Below are 27,228 nucleotides of genomic sequence, written 5' to 3' on the forward strand. Positions count from 1 at the left end.
GTCGGGCAGCATCTGCAAAGAGAGAAAGAGCGTTAATGTTTTCAGATAAAGCTCGGCACAACATCGTGGACCGAAGGGCCTGTTCTGTGCTGTACTGTTCTATGTTCTATGTTTCAGTTCAGTGCCCGTTCATCAGAATTAAACCTACCTTGACTGCCAAATCCACAATATTAGGTTCAGAAAATCTGTCCCACTGATAACTGTTGTTCTCACAGGATACCTCCATGACTTTTGTTATTTACCAAGTGAAAATGGTATCGTTCCATCGGTGTTAACATCTGACGAGCATTCATTGAAAGGCAGGAAAGTCATTCACATGGCGACAAATCCAGCCATGTTTCAAATACACCATATTTCAATCAGTTCCGGGCTGTTGAGATGGGTTTACGTAACGCAGGGGCCAATAGAGAAATATTGCTTGAGCAGATCAAGTTTCAGTCGATGCCATATCTTCAAGACCCGTTATGACACAAAATAAAAGCACCTTTTTGTGTACAATATGTTTTAAAATAGTCTCTCTGAGAATGTCTATAGGCTCCAAACTACTTGCAAGCAGTTGATCATGGGTTTTAGTTTGTTCAGGAAGTAAACTGAAACAAAACCTATTGTACACAAGTGTTAACTGCATCACGGTGCCTTATCAAGCTATATTCAAAATATAAGGAAGAATGATATTAAAATGGAAAACTATATTATTAGCTCAGTCACAGTCTCTTCTCACAATACATTATGAAGTTTGAAAATATACTAAACACTAGTCTAGACTAAAAGATTTGGACTTTTCGATATGGACTTTTAACACAAATGTTTAAGGAAAACTAAAGCAATTGACATGAGTTTGAAGTTGTAGGCAACATCATCCGGAAAACTAATGTCAATAAATAATGTATGGCTCCTGCTCTGCCCAAGACTGCAAGAAACTACAACAGGTTGTGAATGTAGCCCAGTCCATCAGCAAACCAGCCTCCCATCCATTGACTCTGCCTACACTTCCCACTGCCTCAGCAAAGCAGCCAGCATAATTAAGGACCCCACGCACCCCGGACATTCTTTCTTCCAACTTCTTCCCCCAGGAAAAAGTTACAAAAGTCTGAGGTCACGCACCAACCGACTCAAGAATAGCTTCTTCCCTGCTGCCATCAGACTTTTGAATGGACTTACCTTGCATTAAGTTGATCTTTCTCTACACCCTAGCTATAACTGTAACACTACATTCTGAACTCTCTCCTTTCCTTCTCTATGAATGGTCTGCTTTGTCTGTATAGCGCGCAAGAACAATATTTTTCACAGTATGCTAATACATGCGACAAATAATAAATCAAATCAAAAAAACTAATTATCTTAAAGGTTTTTCTGCCTCAGTTGATTATTTCACATTTCCTAAAGAATAAAGAATGGGCATTAAAACCCTACAATATATATTTGTAAATTTAAGGCTTGAAATGGTGAGTAATTTTTTTAAATATAGCTTACTATTACTAGTTTCCATATCAAATACCTAAAAGATACTATTTACTCAGCAGGACCAGTTTATTCTATCTGATCCAATAGTGCGTGAGCCTACTTCCAGATTAATAAACAGCTCACAGCTGTCACTGTGACATTGCAAACCAGTATCATAAATAGGCAAATGGACAGTAATATTGGCCATAACCTTCCGGCCGTTCATGCCAGTGGGATCTTCTGGTCCCGCCAATGGCACACCCCCCACTGCAGGTTTCATAGCAGTGAGGGAAACCCCATTGACAACGGTGAGACCAGAAGATCCCGCCGTTGGCCAATGGTGGACTGCCTTCCACTGCCACGAAACATGCGATGGGTTGGACAGCTAGTGTGTGGTTCAGAGTGACCCTAACTTCGGATTAAATTCCTGTTCCAGCTGAAATGGACTTGAAACCTGCCTCCTTGTTCTGCCTGTAATAAAATCATGGCATAAGGCAAGGTTCAGCGATCTTGGAATAGTGCAGGATGCCACCTGGAGAAGAAGAATGTCATTTCATACATTCATTACCAAGGATTGATTCTTGGAGCGAATGTATTGGTAACTCCTCAACTTGGCCTTTAGGCGACAATCTCATCCAGGCCGGAGCCCCGTAGCCCCACATATTTACCCTGCTAATCCCTCTGACATTAAGGGGCAATTTAGTATGGCCAATCAACCTAACCCACACATCTTTGGAGTGTGGGAGGAAACTGGAGCACCTGGAGGAAACCCACGCAGACACAGGGAGAACGTGCATGCTCCAGTCATCCGAGGCCAGAATTGAACCTTTAGTCCTTACAATGCTCCTTTGTTCATCAGTGAACTGTGAAAGGGTGTGCTATAAATCACATGCCTATCATATGCTACACGGTAAAACTTTGCCTATTACAGATAACAAAGACAAGGCATTCAGCATCACCTTTTCAGAACAGTTCAACTTCAATTTGAACTGCTAAATCCCCTGAAGAATATGCAAGACTTACAGTGGACAAAAGGCAGAACTAATTTAACTTGTACAAAAGCTCTTTCTTTGTTAAAAGATCCAGAAAAATAAAATGATGGCCAAAAACAATCCCAGCTCAGTGCCCAGCTCAAGCGGCACAACAGGAGCAGTTGTTGCTGAAAGTGGTGGGTGCACACTTCCAACCTCTTCTGGCGCAACTATCATATTGCCGAGGGTGCTAGCACAAGTCTGTCATGCGTGCACCAGAAGCTTGCAAATTGTGACATTGAATGACCGCTCAGATTGATCTGAACAAAGAACAAAGAACAATACAGCACAGGAACAGGCCCTTCGGCCCTCCAAGCCTGCGCCGCTCATGTGCCCAACTAGACCATTCGTTTGTATCCCTCTATTCCCAGTCTGTTCATGTGGCTATCTAGATAACTCTTAAACGATCCCAACGTGTCCGCCTCAATCACCTTGCTTGGCAGTGCATTCAAGGCCCCCACCACCCTCTGTGTAAAATACGTCCCCCTGACATCTGTGTTGAACCTTGCCCCCTCACCTTGAACCCGTGACCCCTTGTGTTCGTCACCTCCGGTCTGGGAAAAAGCTTCCCACTGTTCACCCTATCTATGCCCTTCATAATTTTATACACCTCTATTAGGTCGCCCCTCCTCCTCCGTCTTTCCAGGGAGAACAACCCCAGTTTACCCAATCCGTCCTCATCGCTAAGACCCTTCATACCAGGCAACATCCTGGTAAACCTTTTCTGTACTCTCTCCAAAGCCTCCACATCCTCCTGGTAGTGTGGCGACCAGAACTGGACGCAGTATTCCAAATGTGGCCGAACCAACGTTCTATACAGCTGCAACATCATATGCCAACTTTTATATTCTATGCCCCGTCCAATAAAGGCAAACATGCCATATGCCTTCTTGACCACCCTCTCCACCTGTGGTGCCGCCTTTAAGGATCTGTGGACTTGTACACCCAGGTCCCTCTGTGTGTCTATACTCCTGATGGTTCTGCCATTTATTGTATAGCTCCCCCTTACATTAGATCTACCGAAATGCATCACTTCGCATTTATCTGGATTAAATTCCATCTGCCATTTCTCCGCCCAATATTCCAGCCTATCTATATCCTGCTGTATTCTCTGACAATGTTCATCACTCTCCGCAACTCCAGCAATCTTTGTGTCGTCCGCAAACTTACTGATCACACCAGCTACATCTTCCTCCAAATCATTTATATATATCACAAACAGTAGAGGTCCCAGTCCAGATCCCTGCGGAACACCACTAATCACAGACCTCCAACCGGAAAAAGACCCCTCCACTGTTACCCTCTGTCTTCTATGGCTAAGCCAGTTCTCTACCCATCTAGCTAGCTCACCTTTTATCCCGTGAGATTTAATCTTTTGCACCAGCCTGCCATGAGGGACCTTGTCAAATGCTTTACTAAAATCCATATAGACGACATCCACGGCCCTTCCCTTGTCAATCGTTTTTGTCACCTCCTCAAAAAACTCAACCAAATTTGTGAGGCATGACCTCCCTCGTACAAAACCATGCTGTCTATCGCTAATGAGATTATTCAGTTCTAAATGCGCATGTATCCTATCTCTAAGAATCTTCTCCAACAATTTCCCTACCACGGACGTCAAGCTCACCGGCCTATAATTACCCGGGTTATCCTTGCTACCCTTCTTAAATAACGGGACCTCATTTGCTATCCTCCAATCCTCTGGGACCTCACCTGTGTCCAGTGAAGAGACAAAGATTTCTGTTAGAGGCCCAGCAATTTCATCTCTTGCCTCCCTGAGGAGTCTAGGATAGATGCCATCTGGCCCTGGGGATTTGTCTGTCTTAATGTTTCCTAAAAAACCTAACACTTCCTCCCTTGTAATTGAGATTTTTTTCTAACGGGTCAACACATCACTCTGAGACACTACCAGTCAACATGTCCCTCTCCTTTGTAAATACTGATGCAAAGTATTCGTTTTGGATCTCACCTACTTCCTTTGGTTCTTAGCAAAACTCCCCTCCTTTGTCCCTGAGAAGTCCGATTCTTTCCCTAACAACCCTCTTGTTCCTAATGTATGTATAAAATGCCTTAGGATTCTCCTTAATCCTGTCTGCCAAGGACATTTCGTGACCTTTTTTTGCCCTTCTAACTCCCTGTTTGAGTTCTTTTCTACTTTCTCTTTATTCCTCCAGTGCTCCATCTGTTTTTAGCTGCCTGGACCTCATGTATGCCTCTTTTTTCTTTTTGATTAGACCCACAATTTCACTGGTTATCCAAGGCTCCCGAATCCTACCTTTCATATCCTTCCTCTTTACAGGCACATGCCTGTCCTGCAGTCCTATCAACTGCTCCTTAAAAGACTCCCACATGCCAGATGTGGATTTACCCTCGAACAGCCTCTCCCAATCAACAGCCACCAAATCCTGCCTAATCCGGCTGTAGTTAGCCTTCCCCCAATTCAGCACCTTACCCATAGGACAACACTCATCTTTTTCCATTACTATCCTAAAGTTTACAGAATTGTGGTCACTATTTGCCACATGTTCCCCTACTGAAACTTTGATGACCTGACCGGGCTCATTCCCCAGTACTAGGTCCAGTATAGCCCCCTCTCTAGTTGGACTGTCAACATATTCTTCCAAAGAACCTTCCTGTACGCATTTTATAAATTCTTCCCCGTCCAGGCCCCCAACTCAAAGCGATTTCCAGTCTATACAAGGGAAATTAAAGTCTCCCACTACAACAACCCTATTTTTTCTGCACCTGTCCAGAATCTCCTTACATATCCGTTCCTCAACTTCCCGTGGGCTGTTGGGAGGCCTGTAGTATACCCCCAGCATAGTGACTGCGCCCTTCCTGTTTCTGAACTCCACCCACAGTGACTCGTTACCTGACCCTTCCAAATTGTCCACCCTCTGTACCGCTGTAATATGCTCCCTAACTAGCATTGCTACTCCCCCACCTCTCCTAGCCCCTTCTCTGTCTCGCCTAAAACACTTATACCCCGGAATATTCAGCTGCCAGTCCTGTCCTTCTTTTAACCAAGTCTCCATCACTGCAACCACATCCAAGTTCCGCGCAAGCAATAAGGCTCTAAGCTCGTCTGTCTTGCCCGTGACGCTCCTTGCATTGAAGCAGATGCACTCCAGACCTCCAGGCCCACTGAGGTCATCCTCCCTCAGAATGCCCTTCCTCTTAGCTAGCCTTGTCTTGGCCCCAACCTCGTCCCCAGCCTCTATGCTTATTGACCTATTGTTCTGATCCCCACTCCCCGCCACATTAGTTTAAACCCACCCGAGCCACACTAGCAAAACTCCCAGCTAGGATATTCGTGCCCCTCCAGTTTAGGTGTAACCCATCCTTCTTGTACAGGTGCCATCCTCTCTTGAAGACTTCCTAGTGATCCATGAATTTGAAACCCTCCCTCCTGCATCAGTCCTTTAGCCACGTGTTCAGCTGTGCAGTCTCCCTGTTCCTAGCCTCACTAGCACGTGGCACTGGGAGTAGTCCAGAGATCGCTACCCTAGAGGCCCTGCTTTTTAGTCTACTACCCAACTCCCTGAATTGCTCTCGCAGGACCTCCCTGCTCTTTCTGCCTACGTCATTTGCACCAATGTGGACAATGACGTCTGTCTGGTTACCCGCCCCTTTTAGGATGCTTCCTACCCGCTCAGTGACATCCAGGATCCCGGCACCAGGGAGGCAGACTACCATCCTGGAGTCTCGTTCGCGCCCACAGATCCGCTTGTCCGTGCCTCTAACTATTGCATCCCCCACTACTATTGCTCTCCTAGTCCCCTCTTTCCCTTCTCAGCCACAGAGCCCGATTCCGTGCTAGTGACCTGGTCACCGTGGCTTACCCCTGGAGAGTCATCCCCCCCCCCCCACAGTATCCAAAACGGTATACTTATTTTGGAGGGGGACGACCACAGGGGATCCCATCACTGACAGCTCTCTCCCCTCCTCTCTCCTGTCTGTCACCCATCCCTTACTGTTAAGGGGGACAACCACCGGGGTACTCTCTGGTACGTGACCTTTACCCTTCCTAACCGTGACCCACGTGTCTTCCTCTCGTGGCCCTGGTGTGACGACCTGCCTGTAACTTCTCTCTATTAACTTCTCATTTTCCCTGACTAGACTGAAGTCATCGAGCCGCAGCTCCAGTTCCCTAACGCGGTCTCTCAGGAGCTGCAGTTTGACGCACCTGGTGCAGATATGGACTTCCGGGAGGCTAGGCGACTCCATGAACCCCCACATCCGACACCGACAGCAACAAACTGGCCTCCCACTCATAATTACCCCTTCCTTTAAATTACTGGAAAAACGAAGAACAGAACCTACCCTGCCTCTGCCTGTTTCCTCCTAAGCCCGTTGAGCCAAAGCCCTTTAGCTCTCACTCTGCTCCCTGCTCATTCCGCTGCCCGCTACAACGCTGCCCGCTGAATAGTGCGGCCTGCTTTTAAACCTCCCGTGCTTACAAAAAACACTCCAAAAAACCCTTCCCAGAACACCCCGCGGCCTACTTTTGGTTTACAGTTTGAAACTTAAAAAAATAAATAAAGCCTGCGAAAATGTAATTTAAAGGTCAATTTCTCACCCCAGCACTCCTGCAACAAATCGCCCCTTCTTGCCTCGCTGCAGAAGAACAATGAGGACGATCCCCCCAGGTAACTAGCTTTTATATTAAAAAACACTCCAAAAAACCCTTCCCAGAACACCCCGCGGCCTACTTCCGATGATGCATGATCTGCCAATTTGGACCAGGCAGATCCAGTAAACACTTCCAGTTGAGCATGCATTCAGCTGCACGAGAGACCCCCTCCACCCCCACCCGGGTGGGGGTCCCTTGCTTTTGACGTATTGTTGTTCGTGCAAAGTTTGTACAAGAACGGTGGTGTGTTTTTGAAGGAATTTTAGTGTCTTGTGAGATTTTGAAAGGAGTGTTGCTGAATCTTGGCAGGGAGGTCAGAGGAGTTTACTGCTCGGTCTACAGAAAGCCTGCTGGGGTTATGGGGTCTATAGAGATCGTCCCAATTGGTCAGCAGCAGGACAGGACATGGAGCACAAGCTGCAGAGAGAGGAAGCTATGTGTAAAGGGAGAAAGAGAAAGGTTCTCCACATCAAGCGTTTTCAGGGAGCACATCTCCTACCCTTTTCTCAGCCACGGGCAAGGTTTGAGGCACCTAATGAGCAAGAAGGTGGCACTGAATTGTGCCATCTCTTTCAACAGATCCTAGAACTCCACAGCAAGTCAAGGATGGCACTGCCAGTAGCCAAAAGGGTAACCGTCACCCTCAACATCTGTGATTCTTCCAGGTTGGAGCAGGTGACAGAGCCAACATTTCCCGACTCACATTCCACCACTGCATCAGGGAGGTGACAGAGGTCCTTGTACCAGGGAGGGCACTTCATCATCTCTTTGATCAGAGAGTGGCAGAAGGAATAGGTATGTGGCTTTGCTGGGGTAGAGGGATTCCCAAATGCCAGCAGGGCACCATGACAACATGCATGCTGCTCTGCAAGCCCCAAATGAGGAAAGGGACAAGAACTGCAAGGGCTACCACTCTAGCAACTTGCTGTTTGTGCACAACCATGTCTGAGCCATCATGTTGGTGAATTCCCTTCATCCTAGCAACAGCCACAACTTCATCCTGAGGCAGTCAGCTATTTATGCTGTATTTGGGCCATTGCAATGAAACAGAGACTGGTTGCTTGGAGGCAAGGGATGGCCTCTGTGCATATGGTTCATTACTCCCCTCCTCTACCCAACCAGGAATCTGGATACCACCTTAGATGGAGATAGAAAGGGAGATAGAAAGGGAGGCTTGGCTCTGGCTCTGAGTCTCCTTTTCCTAGAAGACCTCAAACCATCAACACTGCTGCATCCGCAATTCCTCATCTTTTAATCCACCTTCTACATTCCATCACAGCATCCTAAACAAAATCCAACAAAAACCTTGCCATACAACTTTACCCACAAACACATCCAATAAGACAGACAAAAATCTGAATTATTACCCTTGTGCCTCTCCTTAATGTCAGCCTTGCATTGTCTTTGTCTGTCCCTGTTCTCCTTTGGAATGTTACCCCAAGGGGCTGTAACATGCTTGGCAGAAAGCTGCTGACTTTCAGTGGAAGAGACTACAAAATCTCTTGCAGGATGACCTGCGACCTGTCAGCCTATCTTTGGGGTGCAACACGGGCAGTGGCAGTCTGCGCTGGCTGGCTGAGAGGCAACAGCAAGTCTGGTGGTAGAGTGTCAGTAGTGGGAGCGTAAATATTGTCATCCTGAGGGAGCTGCCAGCTCTCCCAGTCTGGTGCCTCAGCAACCCTAGAGAACCTGGGTGCCTCTTTGGTGATCTGTAGTCAGGGCAAAGAGCAAGCATGGATCTAATGACCTAAATCTGAGCTTCTATGCAGCTCCGAGTCATGAGGTGGCTTTTCTCTGTGGGCGGCACTAGAAACTGAGACAGCAGTCACCAAATTCTCCATCACGCCTGGCTCTGCAAGGGCTATCATGACACCACCACTTCCACTGGGATGCATGAACTCCAAGGTCTGCATCGTGTCCAATGCCGAGTTTGAGTTTGGCACCTCGAGGCTCCTTGAAGTGAAAACAGGCTGTCTACAGGCCTGTCAATGCATCAAGCATCTCGGTGTGCATGCTCACCAGCGTTCTCCAGTGCCCCCCCAACAACTCATCTGCAACTTCACTTCTGGGGATCTGGGGCATTATCCTTTCACCCTGGGCTGGCTGAAGCCCACTTGTGCTGGGTGACCTACTCTGTGCTGATCCTGACCCTATTCTACACCTCAAGGTATTCTCTCTGCTAGCATATAAGCTGATGACTGTGACCATGACCATCAGAAACCTGGTGCATCCCTCATCTTTCCTTAGAAAGCTGCAGTGGATGGTCATGCAGCAGCTCTTGGGTAGCTGAAAGTATAAATACAGCAGCAGAGGTTTGAGGTGACAGAAAGGTGAGTTGGACAGCAAGAGGACTATGATCATGCTATCTACAAATTGCACTTTGTTCCAGATAGCAGCATGAGGGTGAGGGATTTTAAATGAACATAACCTTTCTGATGAATGATCGTCAACCTGAAATGTTAACTCTGTTTCTTTCTCCACAAGTATCCTAACCCATTTCTGACCTTGACTGTCTCCGATGGGGATATCAAATCACTTAATTGGACCAGCCACAAAAGCAGATAATATTACAGCAAATAATTCCTTGCCGTCAATCATCCACAAGGTACAGGTCAAGAGAGCAATGGAACACTCTTCACTGGCCTGGATGAGAGCAGCTCCAACGCCTATCCGGTTCAAAGATATATGTGTGATTGACACCCATCCACCACCTTCGTATACAATACACTGCAGCAACTCAGCAGGACTCCTTCAGCAGCACCAACCAAACCGGTGACCTCTACCATATAGATGGACAAAGGCAGTAGGCACATGGGAAGATCATCAGCTGCAAGTTCCCCTCCAAGTCATACACAATCCTGACTTGTTACTATATCACCATCCCTTTACTGTCGCTGGGTCAAAAATCTGAACTCCCTCCCTGACAGCACGTTTGGTGTACCTATAGGAGATGGACTGCAACAACTCAAGGTAGCTCACCACAACCTTCTCAAGGGCAATCAGAAATGGACAACAATTGCTGGCATTGCCAGCAATGCTCATATCTCAGAACAAATTTTTAAAAATTGGAGTCTCATACTGCCAGATTAAATAGTTACACCCTGTACTCAAAGAGCAAAGGGAAGTGGAGTGCAGTCATTCATGCAACAATGACAAAAAAAACAATACCAATTGTTGAGGGTGGGGTGAAGAAGACCTTCCTTTTACTTCCCACTGGGGAACTTGCTCAAGAAAATCTAAATTTTTGAGCATTTTGAAAACCATACATGAAACAGGCTCGTGAACTATGAATTTAAAGTAAATTATTTCCTTCCTAGTCGTAGACAGATAAATTACGTTATTTGCATGACTATTTCCCTTCCTGTTGATACACGCACAAATGCATTGAGCTGTTAAGCATCTCAACCACAAACCAGCAGCTTTCACAAGCTGGTACCATGGAAACAAATGACTGTCTATTTTCTGAGTTCCGGAAGTAGATCAATGCTGGCAAGATTGCAAATGAACAGCCACAGCTAAATCTATAATGTCCATATTTATTAATAGTGGGAATATTTAAAAAATCTATAACTGCACATTGTCAGATTTAATCAATTATTTTTGTGTCTATCTTAAGTGCTGTAAGATTCGATACACAAGTCGCGCCATCATGCATGTTTCAAATAAGTACACACTGCTGGAGCTAATGAGTGGCACAGTGGCTAGCACTGCTGCCTACAGCGCTAGCGACCCGGGTTCATTTCTGGCCTCAAGTCACTGTCTGTGTGGATTGCACATTCTCCCAGTGTCTGCGTGGGTTTCCTCCGGGTGCTCCGATTTCGTCCCACACTCCAAAGATGTGCGGATTAGGCTGATTGGCCATGCTAAAATTGACCCTAGTGTCAGGGGGATTAGCAGGGTAAATATCTGGGGTTATGGGAATAGGACCTGGTAGGGGTTGTGGTCAGTGCAGGCTCGATGGACTGAATGGCCTCCTTCTGCACTGTAAGGATTCTATGATTGTAATAACTTCTATTGCTGTTGAGGCACAAAACAAAAATAATCTATAATTTATGAAATACTGACTCTTCAAATCATCGACATGCTAAATATATTTTTTTCCTATTTCGGGAAGTCAGTTTAGAATTAATTTGAAATCATAAATGATAAATGTTATTTTTCAGTAATCCTGATGAAACATTTATGCCTAGTTCATTTTCAGAGTCCCCAGCTGATGCAATCTGCTGCTACATACAGCATTTCCTACTTTTCTTCCTCAATTTTATTCCAGTAAAACTGATGACCACCCAACTTCCTGGCTCCTATGGTAATTGATATTGTTAACGGTTCTCTTTTCTCGGGGGCTGTCCCTCTTGTCCTCAAATCTTTCATCAGCAACTTCCTTTCAGGAAATTGATGCTTCACCCCATCCATCCATGCAAGCTACCGGCCCATTCCCAACCAAAGTCCTTGAACCTACTACCACCTCCCAAATCCATGTACGTCTTTGCCGGGACTGGAATTTGCGGTTCCCACCTCCTAATATTACATCATCTGTGAATTGATCAGTTTGCACTGACCTTCTGAATTCAGGCGATTAATGAAAATTAGAAATGTTGAAGGCCCCAACACCAATTGCCACAAGCACCATACGGTATTCAGCACACCCCTCATCCCTGACACAGCTCTTCTAATAGGTATCTCTACATTCAGTCACTATCTTATTTACTCTCAGGTTTTTACCTTGAATCTCAGCACAAAGCTCATGTGGAACTTTGAAATCACTACGAACAGGGCATTCTTTCTAATATATAGGCATTGTCTTCCCCAGAGAGCGATGGAGTAAGGTCACTGAGTATTTTTCAGGAAGAGGTAGATAGATTCTTGACTAACAAGGGAGTTCAAGGGTATACAAGATAGGCAGACTAGGGGCATCGAGACTACAAACAGATCACTCATAGTCATAGAAATGGTCAGCACAGAAAAGGTCCTCCAGTCCATCGACTCTACACCAACAATAACTTCCACTAAAGTCACGCTAATCCCATTTTACAGCACTTGTCCTATATCCTTGAATGTTATATTTCAAGAGCTTATCCAAATACTTTTTAAAGATTGTAATGTTTCCAGCCTTATGACCTTATTGAATGACGGAGCAGCCTCAAGGAGCTGAAGTCCCTACTCCTGCTCCTAATTCATATGTTCATATATGCCACATTCCAAAGAACAAAGAACAATACAGCACAGGAACAGGCCCTTCGGCCCTCCAAGCCCACGCCGCTCCCTGGTCCAAACTAGACCATTCTTTTGTATCCCTCCATTCCCATTCCGTTCATGTGGCTATCTAGATAAGTCTTAAACGTTCCCAGTGTGTCCGCCTCCACCACCTTGCCCGGCAGCGCATTCCAGGCCCCCACCACCCTCTGTGTAAAATACGTCCTTCTGATATCCGTGTTAAACCTTCCCCCCCCACCCCTCACCTTGAACCTATGACCCCTCGTGAACGTCACCACTGACCTGGGAAAAAGCTTCCCACCGTTCACCCTATCTATGCCTTTCATAATTTTATACACCTCTATTAGGTCACCCCTCATCTTCCGTCTTTCCAGTGAGAACAACCCCATTTTACCCAATCTCTCCTCATAAGTAAGCCCTTCCATACCAGGTAACATCCTGGTAAACCTCCTCTGCACTCTCTCCAAAGCCTCCACGTCCTTCTGGTAGTGTGGTGACCAGAACTGGGTGCAGTATTCCAAATGCGGCCGAACCAACGTTGTATACAACTGCAACATCAGACCTCAACTTTTATACTCTATGCCCCGTCCTATAAAGGCAACCATGCCATATGCCTTATTCACTACCTTTTCCACCTGTGCCATCACCTTCAAGGATCTGTGGACTTGCACACCCAGGTCCCTCTGCGTATCTACACCATTTATGGTTCTGCCATTTATCGTATAGCTTCCCCCTACGTTAGTTCTACCAAAATGCATCACTTCGCATTTATCTGGATTGAACTCCATCTGCCATTTCTTTGCCCAAATTTCCAGCCTATCTATATCCTTCTGTAGCCTCTGAAATGTTCCTCACTATCTGCAAGTCCAGCCATTTTCGTGTCGTCCGCAAACTTACTGATCACCCCAGTTACACCTTCTTCCAGATCGTTTATATAAATCACAAACAGCAGAGGTCCCAATACAGAGCCCTGCGGAACACCACTAGTCACAGGCATCTAGCCGGAAAAAGACCCTTCCACTACCACCCTCTGTCTTCTGTGACCAAGCCAGTTCTCCACCCATCTAGCCACCTCCCCCTTTATCCCATGAGATCCAACCTTTTGCACCAACCTACCATGAGGGACTTTTCCAAACGCTTTACTAAAGTCCATATAGACGACATCCACTCGTGATGTCAGGAGAAAAAATGCTTCAACTAAAGTGTAATCCTTGTCTGGTGTACATTTATTCTGGTTTGGCCAAATATAGCAAATTAGCACACCTGTACCAATTCAAGCGAAGGACAGTCAAAATTGAAGAACAGAGTGAGACTAATCTGCCACATATTTGAGCAGATAACCATTAACACAGCACTGAAAGATAGTTCGTTATCCGAGAGTTGATTCCTCCTTATGTCTTAGGTACTGGGGAATAAAAATGGGGGAAGAGCTAATTCAAAGAAAGTTTTTGTTAAATCAAACAAATCATAGGGGGAAATTTTCCCACTGTTCACATCCGCCACTGCTGCAAGCGAGGATGGAAAGTTTGGCGCTCAACAGCCGTGATTTTGGTGTGAACAGCCGGAAAACTCCAACCATAGTCTCTACACATGTCTGTTAAATCAAATAAGACCTTTGAAAATGTTCCATGTTACTGAATTGGTCACTTTGACGTTTCTTCCACATGGTTTAAGGTATTTAAGATCAGATCTTGTTAATATAAAACGAGCTTCAAAGCTCATGTTGATCTTTGAAAGTGAAAGCGTGTCAAATTATAAAGGTCAAAATAAAAAGTAAAATTTAAGTGAATCACAACAGTTAACTTATTACGGATTGTAGCATATGAAAAGTTTTTGAAATTTTTAAGAGCTGAGTGATGGGTAAAAATGGCAAATACATACTGCCACTCACTGCAGGCCTCTCCAGAGCGGAGTCAAGAGCAGCCCAAAGAATTGCCTGAGCCTGTAACAGCCTGTTATCCAATGAGGCAGATTGCCTGATTTTAAGTTGCTGTTACAGAGGGAAAACTTTATCACCGGAAAGCTGTGTTAAATACAAATATTACACTTAATTTGTTAACACATACTTCAATCAAAATATCTAGATATAATTCTTTGATTACTTACAGAAAACTTTTCAGGCGTGCACATTATTCAAGAATTCGTACTGCTGCAAGTCAGATCTGCAGCAATGGAATCGTCGGCACAAAATACCTTCAACCCTGAAGAGCAACACAGAGAAAGACATTTAGAAAACTCAAATCAATTGTACATTTTTAGAACTTACACCCAACTTTCTTTTCTGGTCCTTTACAAGCCGATAAGAGTAAACAGATGCCTCTCCAAGGGTACTGTCCCATCTTTTTAAAATCTGCAATCCCCTCCATCACCAAAAAAATTCACCCTTGACCCTCAGTCCTTGCAAACTATCATCCCATTTCCAACCAGCCTTTCTTCTTCAAAGTCCTTGAACAGTCCTAACCAAAGACACGACAATGAAATACTAAACTTCCTCATCCTTCTTGACCTGTCTGTAGCCCTTAACACAACTGATCATACCAGCTTCCTCCTCCTCCGATGCCTTACTTTCACTATCCATCTGAATGAGATTGGCTATCCAGAGAATCTCCTGAAATGGCATCACTTTCCCATCCTCAGGTGTTCCTGAGGTCAAAACTTGGTTCCCCCCCACCCCTCCTATTTCACAGCTGCATGTTGCCCCTTGGAGGCAACATCTGAAGACATGACATCAAATTACACATGCTGATGACACCCAACACTATCTCATCTTCACCTCTGTCGATCGCCTTAATGTTTTCAAACACCACTCCTGAATGAGCCAACTTTCTCCAATTTCAACAATGGGAAGATCAAGGCTTCAGCCCCATCTCAAACTCAGTTCTCTTGCTACCAATTCTACTGCTTCCCTGGTCAAACTGAACCAGACTGTTTGCAACCTCAGCATCCTATATGACCTGAGCTGAGCTGAACTTATGGCACCATGTCCTCACCATCATAAAGAACACCTCCTTTCACCTCTGTTACATTACCTGATGGCACAGTGGTTAGCACTGCTGCCTCACAACGCCAGGGACCCAGGTTCAATTCCAGCCTTGGGTGACTGTCCGTGTGGAGTTTGCACATTCTCCTATGTCTGCATGAGTTTCCACTGGGTGCTCCGGTTTCCTCCCACATTCCAAAGATTTGTGGGTTAGGTTGATTGGACATGCTAAATTGTCCCTTAGTGTCAGGGGGATTAGCAGGGTACATATGTGGGGTTAAAGGGATAGGGCTTGGGTAGGATTATTGTCGGTGCAGGCTTGATGGGCCGAGTGGCTTCCTTCTGCACAGTAGGGATTCTATAACTCTTCCTGTGCTATGACTCATCTTCGAGTGAAACTCCCATCTATACTTTTGTTAGCTTCAGAGTTAACTATTCCAATGCTCTCATTGCCAGATTCTCTTCTTCCTTTCTCCATAAACTTGAGCTTTTCAAGAACTCTGCCACCTGCATCTAAGCTCAAACCAAGTCCCATTCAACTACCATCCGTGTGCTCACTGCCTCCCAGTCTATCAATCCCTTGATCTTAAAACTCTCATCCCTATACTCAAATTGCTCCTCCATATCCCAGAAACCCTCTCCAACATGACTACCCACCAATAACTGCATTGTGTGCCCCCCATCCCCCTTACACCAGCAGTAGTAGCCACACCCGTAGCCATCAAGACCTTAAATACTGGAATTCCCTCCCGAAACCTCTTCTCCTCTCTCTCATTTAATGGTACTCCTTAAAATCTGCCTCTTTGTCCAAGCTTTTCACCACCCATTCAAATATATTTCTTATTTCTGCCCGATCACACACCAGTGCTATTCTATAGGACATTTAACTTCATTAAAGGCAGTAAATAAATGCAAGTTGTTGTTGTTCTATCCATCTGAAAGAGTATTTTTTAAATTCATTCAGAAGTTGCAATAATTAATTCATGTGTTGAACTAGAATTTCATTATATGGTTGCGTTAGCTTACAGTATTAAAGGAAACTTTTTTTCTTTATTCATTTGTGGGACATTGGCCTCGCTGGCTGGCCAGCATTTGTTGCTCATTCCGAGTTGTCCTTGAACTGAGTGGCTTGTGAGGCCACTTCAGAGGGCAGTTGAATCAACCACATTGCTGTGGCTCTGGAATCACATGTAGGCCAGACCGGGTAAGGGCAGCAGATTGCCTTCCCTAAAAAAACATTAATGAACCAGATGGGTTTTTCCAACAATCGACAATGGTTTCATGGTCATCGGTAAAGAACATAGAACAGTACAGCACAGTACAGGCCCTTCAGCCCACGATGTTGTGCCGAGCTTTGTCCGAAACCAAGATCAAGCAATCCACTCCCTATCATTCTGGTGTGCTCCATGTGCCTATCCAATAACCGCTTAAAAGTGTCTGACTCCACTATCACAGCAGGCAGTCCATTCCACACCCCAACCACTCTCTGCGTAAAGAACCTACCTCGGACATCCCTCCTATATCTCCCACCATGAACCTTATAGTTATGCCCCCTAGTAACAGCTACATCCACCCAAGGAAATGGTCTCTGAATGTCCACTCTATCTATCCCCCTCATCATCTTATAAACCTCTATTAAGTCGTCTCTCATCCTCTTCCACTCTAAAGAGAAAAGCCCTAGCTCCCTCAACCTTTCCTCATAAGACCTACCCTCCAAACCAGGCAGCATCCTGGTAAATCTCCTTTGCACTCTTTCCAATGCTTCCACATCCTTCTTATAGTGAGGTGACCAGAACTGCACACAATATTCCAAATGTGGTTTCACCAAGGTCCTGTACAGTTGCAGCATAACCCCACGGCTCTTAAACTCAAACCCCCTGTTAATAAACGCTAACACACTATAGGCCTTCTTCACGGCTCTATCCACTTGAGTGGCAACCTTCAGAGATCTGTGGATATGAACCATCTCTGTTCCTCCACATTCCTCAGAACCCTGCCGTTGACCCTGTAATCCGCATTTAAATTAGTCCTACCAAAATGAATCACCTCACACTTATCAGGGTTAAACTCCATCAGCCATTTTTCGGCCCAGCTCTGCATCCTATCAATGTCTCTTTGCAGCCTACAACAGCCCTCCACCTCATCCACTACAATCTTGGTGTCATCAGCAAATTTACTGACCCACCCTAATTCCAGATTTTTTTTATTGAATTCAAATTCCACCATCTTCCATGGCAGGATTCAAACCCAAATCCCCAAAACATTAGCTGAGTTTCTGGATCAATAATCTTGCGATAATACCACTAAGCCATCGGCTCCCCAAACCTTCTAAAGCATTTGATGGCTGGCACGGACATGATGGGCCAAAAGGCCTCTTTCCGTGCTGTAAAACTCGACGACTCATTAATTTTACTCTCGGCTGTGGGAGATTTCTCAAAGCACATCCACCAAATGGAACAATGCACCAGTTTACCTTGTGACATGTGATTCCACTCTGAGGGAAATCAGATTTATTATAATAAATGGGCAAAATTGACATTTCCTGATACAAAAAAAATCTTGCATTCTCATGAAACAGTTAGACATTGGCTGTGCATTAAAATAGGAGGATGTCCACTCATCAGTGATTCAAAACTGCCAACATTCAACAGATAATAACATTTGAATGAGCCATTTACCAGGTTACCACCACCTGTGAAATTGTGTTTCAACAATAAGCTGCCTTCACAACTGAAGAGGCAAGTAAGAAAAAAATTGGAAAATAATTTTAAAATTAAGATTCCCTTATTGACTTAGTGCAACTAAATCGTACAGATCAGATTTAATACTCTGACTGCACAAGCTTAATTAATCCCTCTGCTCTGACGCAGGGTCATCCAGACTCAAAATGTTAGTTCTATTCTCTCTCCACAGATGCTAACAGACTTGCTGAGATTTTCCAGCATTTTCTAACTTTGTTTCAGATTCCAGCATCCTCGGTAATTTGCTTTTATCTTAAAAAACACAAGGTGGCACTGTGGTTAGCGCTGCTGCCTCACAGCGCGAGGGACCCAGGTTCAATCCCTGGCTTGGGTCACTATCTGTGTGGAGTTTGCACATTCTCCGCGTGTCTGGATGGGTTTCTTCCGGGTGCTCTGATTTCCTCCCACAGGCTGAAAGATGTGCTGGTTAGGTGCATTGGCCATGCTTAATTCTCCCTCACTGTACCCGAACAGGCGTTGGAGTGTGACGACTAGGAGATTTTCACAGTAACTTCATTGCAATGTCAATGTAAGCCTATTTGTGACTAATCATACTTTCATTAATTCTTGCCAGGACATTAGTGAAACCATATTACAGTCAGGGGCAACATGCTCAGGTCCAAAAAAAAGGGGAAAACAATCAGGTCTTTTTTGCATTTGATAATTTAATTCTACTGTCAGGCACTCAATGTCCAAGGCATGACCTCACCCTGATAATGGACCACTTCAACTGCCAACCTCAATAAAAATGCAACCCAACCTTCAAAGGAAGAGGGTGAATTGTAAAGACTAGAAAATGCCATTCATTCAGTCAATGCCAAAGATCCAAAGATGTTAATGCAGGTTCAGTGGATTGGCCATGCTAAGTTGCACCCTTATTCTCCAAAGATGTGTAGGTTAGGGGGGAAATCAGCAGGGTAAATAGATGGGGTTGAGGATAGGGTCTGGGTGGGAGGCTCCATCATAGAGTCGGTGCAGACTCAATGGGCCAAATTGCCTGCTTCTGCACTGTAGGGTTTCTATGATACTATACCACTCAAATTAATATTGATCAATTTCTCTGCAAAGCATGACAGCAAACCTTTGGACTTATTTCAATCGGCCTCCATTAAGCTGGAACAAGAAAATGTTGCATCTGCCTTACGTCAACACCCAGAACTAAGACCAATGATCTAAAAATGAGTAAAAATTAAGTTGCATGTGTCTCACCTCCAGGTTGTGGGTTTTGGTGTCTGCAATTAAACTACAGAATGCTATTTTCAGAGCTGGTGTGTCTGTCTGTCTGATTATTATCTCCAGAGGTGTGAGGGGAAAGCAGCACAAAGCTGTTGCTCACTCACCCTCCATCCTGCCTTCCCCTCTGGACAGCTCTGATTTGCACTGAGTGTCTGCCTGGTAAATCATTCAAAAGTTTGGCCACTCACGTTAGAGATCCCCGGAGCTTTTGACCATTTTCACCAGAAGCCGCTGAGTGCGTTATAACTGTCAGCTTCTCCTTTTTTATACAGAAAGAGATAAAAGCGGAATTGTTTCTAGCCGGCATCAGTGTCGCAATGCAACCGCAACCACCCCCCGCCCCCTAGCGTGCCCGTCACCATGGCAACCCCGAATCGGCAGGGCCAAGGAGCCTCTCTTCGGATGCTCACTGCGCACGCTCCGATGCCGACCCTGTCCAAACTGCGCATGCGTCGCACCCGACCTGAGCCCTGTCCCAATCCGCGCGTGCGCACCGCCGGACCTGAGCCCTGTCCCAATCCGCGCGTGCGCACCGCCCGACCTGAGCCCTGTCCCAATCCGCGCGTGCGCACCACCCGTCCTTTACATTGTCCGAGCCGCGCGTGCGGTGGCCTCGCTTTGCATCGAGGCATCCTTGGCCGTTCACACCACCCCCATTTCAAGCTGCCCCCGTTCCAGCGTATCTGGTGGGCTTCACCGTGAAGCTGCCATCTTTTTGTGCAGCTGGTGGAAAAATCGCACTGCGTGTGCGTGTGTATTTCTGTGTGTATATTTGTCTATCGTCACCGCTGCTAAGATGGTCGGCTAACATTAAAGATGGCCGCAGGGTTGGCGGTGCGCTGTGGGCTACGCACGCGCGGTCCGATGGCCAGCCAATGTCGGCAAACGGGCCGAGGCAAGTGACGTGTAGGCACGTGCGCAGTCCGCCCGAGAGGCGTTACCGGGAAGTACGCATGCGGGGTCTGGGAAGCGTTACCGGAAAGTGCGCATGTGCGGTCTGAGAAGCGTTGCCGGCAATTGAGCATGCGGACGGGGAGGTGTCGGTCATTGTACAGGTGTAGAATGTCCTCACCGAGGGAATGAGTTCCAGCAACTTTGTGTAAATTATTACCATCTTTCGGAGGAAACTTGTTTTTATTTTTTTTACTGTATAATTGTTTGAAAGATTAGTACGACTGATGTTATTTGTTGTGAAAGGATTTAATTATCATTTTCAGCAATCAGTTGGCTGATTTCTGATCTGTGGGCCCATTTCCATTTACTGTACTTTTAAATTCTTGCCTTCCACCAAATCCTCACTGACAATGTCGATGATTGGGGCCACGTGAAGTTTTTAAATGTAACTTTTGTTTGCATTTGTCTTGATTAGGGTTGCTCTTTCCCAGCCCCTAACTGCCTGCTCCTGGATTATCAACTTCATCTGTCTCCCCTCTACAATATCGTGCAAGGGCCAGGAGCTGTTTTCCTGCCCTATTTTACTTTTCTGTTTCTGCGAAGAACCCTGTGTGTCCCTCATCCCCTTTTTTTCCCTGTCTGATCGATTTGCACCCTTCCTGATGCCTACTTCACTGGATACAACTGAGCAGTTCCTCATCACCTTCGCAACCCTGGAGTCTGTGAGTTACGAAGATTTCAGCAGTAAATTGGAGATGTTTCAGCAGGTACCATGGCAAGCATGTGCCTTGTGTTGGTTCACTGTTATTAATGCTGCTGTTTAAATGTCAGTTATTATTGTGTTTACAGGAAACTGTAGCCTATTCCAGGAATTAAGCGCTAATACACTCAAGAGGGAGAACAAGAGACGGTGAGTTCAAGTTCCCAACCACTTCAAGTATGCTTCGGTGAAGCTGCACTGTGTCCACTGTGGGCAGCCACGCATTCGTTCCACTGGAGTGAGACCTAATCAGAGGTAGGTGCTATTGATGAGTTTCCTGTAGTGCAGTGTGTTGGCCCTGTATTGCTATGCTTTGATTTGAGAAAAGACTTGTTGAATGTTGGAAATAACAGCAGCTGAGGCAGCAGAACCCAATGGCTTTTGGAGGCATGTTTCTCCACATACGAACGTTGATAATGAGTGACTGGTTTCTGAAGGGAGATACCAGCCAGATGTTGACAGGATGGCTACTATTGGTATGCCTTGGGTTATGGTAAGCTTTACAGCATCAATATATCTCCATGTTGAGATGCGATACTCACAAAACCACTTGCATGCAACCCCTCACTGGCAGACAAACTGTGTTGCCATAGGATGCAGCAGTGAATGGTATGCCATGCCCACTGGAGGTGGCTGGCAGTAGCATTGACACTTCTTCACTTCTAAGCAAGTGTGCAAAGTGCCTTAAGTACTGGCGCTACTGAATTTTGAATGAGATATATGGCAAGTCCTTGCTCTAAGTCACCCACTTAATGTTATTTCATTTTAAAGTTGTTTAATCTCTAGTGCCTGTTTCTTCAGCTGAAGCTGTCAAAAGCCTTGTAAAAGGTGTTTCCGTAAAGTGGTCAGTGAACTAAGAATTTGTGCGTGCCTGTGTATGTAGCCCCTTCGAATTTGAATGGTTCAATTTAAAAATAACCCAACAGACAAGCTTTAAAATTTAAAGTTTATTTATTAATCACAAGTAGGCTTACATTTGCACTACAATGAAGTTACTGTGAAAATCTCCTAGTTGCCACATTCGGGTGCTTGTTCAGATACGCCGAGGGAGAATTTAGCATGGACAATGCACCTAGACAGCACGTCTTTCGGACTGTGGGAGGAAACTGGAGCACCCGGAGGAAACCCACGCAGACACGGGGTGAACGTGCAAAGTCTGCACAGACAGTGACCCAGGCTGGGAAACAAACTCGGGTCTCTGGCGCTCTGAGGCAGCAGTGTTAACCACTGTGCCACCCGTTTGACACAAGCAATAATTAGCCTGAAAATGAGGACAAGTGGGGGGTGAAGACATGATGTACACGAGGAGCCATAGATGAAGTGACTGATTTACTCCATCACCCAGTTGTGTTTCCAATTGGTTATATCATTGGGGTTGGTGCGTTGTGACCTTAGCAGATCTGTGGCAAGACTGTGAGCGTTATCTGATTGGAGAGCATGTGTATGGAAGATTTCGGCAGTTGTCCTGAAGCCATGATTGGAACATTAGAATAGCCGCTATGGGTTGTGAACAATGAACTCGGGGAGGGCTTGAAACAGCAGATGTACAGAGTGAATGAACTGAAGGTTCAGCAGTTTAAAAGGAGCACTAAGCATTAAATGGATTTCAGTTACATTGTGGAATAAATGAGGCAAGTGAAGAACATGCGTCTTTGTAGACGACATCATGATCACATCTCAACCATGTCTGCAATGAGAGCCCGTGTGCTGAAGAACACAGCTCTGAGTTGTTGGTCTGAGCTGCTGATGCTGCAATATGTTCAGAAGGTTTGTTCCTGTCCAGAAACAGAGTTCAAGTGTCTCCTCATGGCCGAGGGAAGAATTTGGAATGGTGGAGGAGAAACCTTGCCATGGTCCACATGTTAACCATTGACATTTACACTGGTAGGGATGGATTAGACTCTGCCGAAGGTTTGAGAAGCTTGATCGCTAACGCTGAGACGCAAGCATTTTAATCTATGAAATGCACAGTGATTTTCTGCATTATGTTTCAGGTATCTTGCCATGGGCTGCAAAGCCTTCATCATGATAAAGTTTGTTGGGAGCAAGAATAGATTGTGTGTCACCGCCTACCATCTTGTACATAACAGCCATGTCCTGGATCCACAATGTTTACACTTCTTTGCCAGGAGACTGAACCAGGATGAAAGAAAGAAGGTTGAAGAATTGGTCAAGTTTCAAACTGGTAACAAACAGCTGAAGGATTACACCCAGCAGACATTCAGTAAGACTGTAACCCAGCTCAAAGCTCACCGTGGCAGCGCGGATTCAGTCTGTGATACATTGGTTTTCCGCAATAAGGCCCTCAGTCAGAAATGCCCCCATTCGAGGTTCTTCCACAGGGCCTCTTTCAAGCATATTGCAGAGGCACCGCCTAATCTCCAGTTCATCTCTGCAGGATTTGACAGCAAAACTGTGAACCTTGTGTGTCGGGATCATGACTGTCTCCATCAGGTGAGCATCGAACAGCAGGATGCCGGATCAGCGACGGTGTATTCTGCTGCCAAGCAGTACCTGTGGCTGAAGCATGACTGCCAACCTACTGGCTGCTGCAAATTCTCCATTGAGACTTTGTTGCCTGCAAACATGCTACTGCTGTGCAGAGGTGTCTCGGCTTGTCTTTGGAGCAACTGTCTCTGGCGAACAGCTCTGCCACCCACAGCAGCTGCCATTACAATCAGGGAGGGCCAGCCAAGGCTTTTAAGCACAAATGAAAAATGTCATTTACTTTCGGACCGAGTGTGGAGTTTGGGAAGCAGCTTTATGCAGAGTGGAACCGTGGATTTCTGGCAGCACCTGGATTGTTTAGATTGTCAGCTTTATTTCTGGGGGAAACTAGAGTGGCTGAAACGTCAGAATCGCTGCTGGCAACAAGGACTGCCAGTTAAGGTGGAATGCCTTGATGAAGGTGCTGGGCCGAGTCATGTGACCAATAATTGGCGGGAGGCACCTTTGACTGGAGATAGCCCTAATGGTCCAAATCAAGCTGGTTTTCCTGCACGGTTTACGAAGGGTCAGGCCACCATCAGCCTCATGCCGCCATCACCACCGGATCAGAAAGATCCTACCCCCTGGCCTGCTGAGGTGATGGACCATACATATGCCTGTCTGTGCCCAGCATCGCTTCCCTCATCTGAGAAACCCTCTTCTCTCCATTTGTTTCAAACTGGATCCTACCCCCTGGCCCACTGAGCTGATGGATCATCCATACGTTTCCCTGTACCCGGCCCCACATCCTTCACCTGAGGAGACCTCATTTTCATGTCCTCTTAGACTAAGAGTGCTCGATACCTCACTGGTCACGGCAGTGGACACTGGTGCACAGACATCTACCTCCTCAGAAACATCCCACTCAAAGAACGAAGAAAATTACAGCACAGGGACAGGCCCTTCAGCCCTCCAAGCCTGCACCGACCATGCTGCCTGACTTAACTAAAACCCCCTAACCTTCCAGGGACCCATATCCCTTCATTCCCATCCTATTCATGTATTTGTCAAGACGCCCCTTAAAAGCCACTCATGAAACAACTGTATAGAACTCCGTGACTGACGGCTGCCATCTGTCAAGCGGCAAGGACAGCCAAAGGGATCATGTGCTTGGGGGGTATTTGATACAAAAGAGGCAGCACACAAAAAGAAGATGGCGTGTAGCATCTAATGGCAGCACAAGCATGAATGCTCTTGCTGATTCCTCCTTTGCTGGGGCGGAGGTGCATTCACATTGTGCCCCCACTCTGGCACCCAGTTCAGCAATGCCTCCTTTGAATGACTCTTAGTTGTTCTCCAATATTTGCAGTAACTAGTCCTCTCCAGCCCTATACTGTTCTGTGGTGACGCCAGGGTGGCGGTGAGCACGAGGGGGACAGTGGACAAGAAGGGAACCTGTTGTCAGAAACACCAAGTGTTTTGAGAAAATCGGGAGGCAGCTAGCCATCAGAATGTTAGTGAAAGACATTTGAAATTCTGCCATGGTCCTAGTTTTGCAATTGTGCGATTGCAACGGGGATGTGCTTTTTATGCTTTCCACTGAATTTTCAGGTTTCTTTTCATAACCGCAGATATCCTGCAGCACTCATGCTGACATGCTATTACTTACCTTCCTACTGCTCCTCCAATCACAGGCAAGTTCCCGAGCTTGATGCTAATAGGCTCATGAGTGAGATGCAGTTGAGCCATTTCTCTATTACGCCTTGAGATTAATTTCTACCCCGTAGTTTTTAATCCCACACATTCATTGGACACCACAGGAAAACATATATGCTTAAGATAAGTGGTTTAGTTAAGTAAGAATATTCAAGCGCACTTGTCTTTAACTTTGTGTTTCTCCGATGTAGGTGCTGAACGAAATGATTGAGCCCTTCCTGACCTCCTCCCTCAGTGGTGTGGGCCTGGTTTCACCTTTCCTGCTGTAGAGTGCCTTTCACAGCTGGACTACAAGGTAAGACAAAACACCCAGTGTACCTGGGTTATGTTTACAAATCTCTCCCTGTTCACCTCCCTCGATGGTGTGGCCCTGGCTCCACTTTAACTGCCATTGGGTTTCTCACAGCAGTGCATCGTTCAGCTCCTATGAAGTAGTTTTGTAGTCAGTGTTACGTACGGAATTGTGGCGCCAGATTTGCACTTGGCAAAATTCGTAAACAGGACCAGGCGCTGGGATTGGGGACAAAGTTGGATTTTTGGGAGTGACAAGGCTCCGTGAAGTTCCGAAATGGTGTTTGTGGCACACGCTCACACTTATTGCAAAGTGTGGTGGCCAGCAGCCGGGTGCCAGATTGGTGAGTGGCACACACCTAATATTTCCCAGGAATGGACAGGTCATGACATCAATCAGTGATGAACAATAATCTGATGCCAGTGCTGCCATTTCAGCGCACCAGGTTTTAAGTTGCATCCTCTCTTCTTAACTTTGTTTAAAGTTTATTTATTGTTGTCACAAGTCGGCTTACCTTAACACTGCAGTGAAGTTACTGTGAAAATCCCTCAGTCGCCACACTCTGGCGCCTGTTCAGGTACACCTGAGGGAGAATTTAGCATGGCCAATGCACCTAACCAGCACGTCTTTCAGACTGTGGGAGGAAACCGGAGCACCCGGATGAAACCCACGCAGACACGGGGAGAACGCGCAGACTGCACACAGACAGTGACCCAAGCTGGGAATCGAACCCGGGTCCCTGGTGCTGTGAGGCAGCAGTGCTAACCACTGTGCCACCCTTGCACAGCTGGAACACTAGTTCAACGGCATAAAGGACCTAGTTCGCGCCAGTCCTATCTTGCTCTCACCTCCACCACTGTTTAAGGTGATCAAAAACTACTTGCAACTTATTTCTACTGGTTGTTGCTGCAATTCAACTAGTTTTGTGCTCTTTCTATAATTGGTTTGAATTATCAGATTGTGTAGTGATACCACTTTAATTGTTTGAAGCTCAGGCCTGTGAACTATGAAGCCATAATTCTCAATCAATGAGTGCGGGATGATGTCTGAAATTGGATACTACCACAAATCTAGCACACAGGAAAGGAAGGAGAGACTTGCATGAGAAATTGAGGTGGAAAAGCAGGTCGGGACATTGCTTCAAGTTGGCCTAAAGAGGAAGAAAATGCAACGAATGTCGTGGCAAACTTTCATCTAAAGTTGCAGTCTGCTTTTAGTGTTTTGGCTGTCAAAGGTTGTCCAAAGGTTTTTGGGAGCATTGACTAACATTGGCAGTTGTGTAAATGACAAAACTTAGCAATTTTAAAGTTTTTATATAATCTAATGCTGTTTCATTGTTCATTATGGGAAAAGGATGAAACAAAGGTGGAAGGGATTGTATTAGTTGCAACCCTCCCACGGTTTCTTTATTGATGTATGCTTCCTGATGGCTCTGATCAGCAGATTGGGGGCCAACTCAAACCAAATCCTCAATCGCAATCTGATCAAACCCCATCAGACTCTAGAGGCCAGTCATTTCCATTATCTGTTTTCCAAATGGTAAGGTTAAGAAACAAGACTGGCTGATATTTCATCTTCAATCAGTGTTTTGCTTCAAAGGTAACTAAAGTATCCAATACTTAGCAACTTGTGGGTTTGGTAAAGATTTCCCATAGAAAGAACTCTATAATCACCTTCCAGAGCATGAAATAAGCATATATCATGAAGCGTTATTTTGAATGGGGCCACACTTGGCAGGCAAACCTTGCATTGGTGATCAGTTAATACAAAGCATTTAGTCTGAAGCAAATGGAAAATTCTCTGTCATTACCATAGGGAGAGAAAGAGCACTGAGTCATGCTGAATCGTTGATGTTGATATA

General features: G+C 45.7%; 1 protein-coding gene and 1 long non-coding RNA gene across 2 annotated transcripts in view; one reads left to right on the top strand and one right to left on the bottom strand.

Moving 5' to 3' along the window:
* LOC144479921 (dixin-like) overlaps positions 1–19,612 on the bottom strand; it is a 143,498-nt gene extending 123,886 nt beyond the window's left edge. The window contains exons 1-2 of the mRNA XM_078198973.1: positions 19,467–19,612; positions 14,428–14,522 (exon numbers count right to left, since the gene is read on the bottom strand). Coding sequence (XP_078055099.1) covers positions 14,428–14,451 — 24 coding nt within the window. The 5' untranslated portion in view covers positions 14,452–14,522; positions 19,467–19,612. The remainder of the gene's footprint in view (positions 1–14,427; positions 14,523–19,466) is intronic.
* Positions 19,613–19,941: 329 nt separating this feature from the next.
* Positions 19,942–26,689, top strand: LOC144480036 (uncharacterized). The gene is made up of 3 exons (XR_013495604.1): positions 19,942–21,187; positions 25,267–25,370; positions 26,358–26,689. It is a non-coding gene; the product is annotated as an uncharacterized LOC144480036 (long non-coding RNA).
* Positions 26,690–27,228: the final 539 nt, after the last annotated feature.

This window comes from Mustelus asterias, chromosome 27 (genome assembly GCF_964213995.1).
Source record: "Mustelus asterias chromosome 27, sMusAst1.hap1.1, whole genome shotgun sequence".
In the NCBI taxonomy this organism is placed as follows: Eukaryota; Metazoa; Chordata; class Chondrichthyes; order Carcharhiniformes; family Triakidae; genus Mustelus; species Mustelus asterias.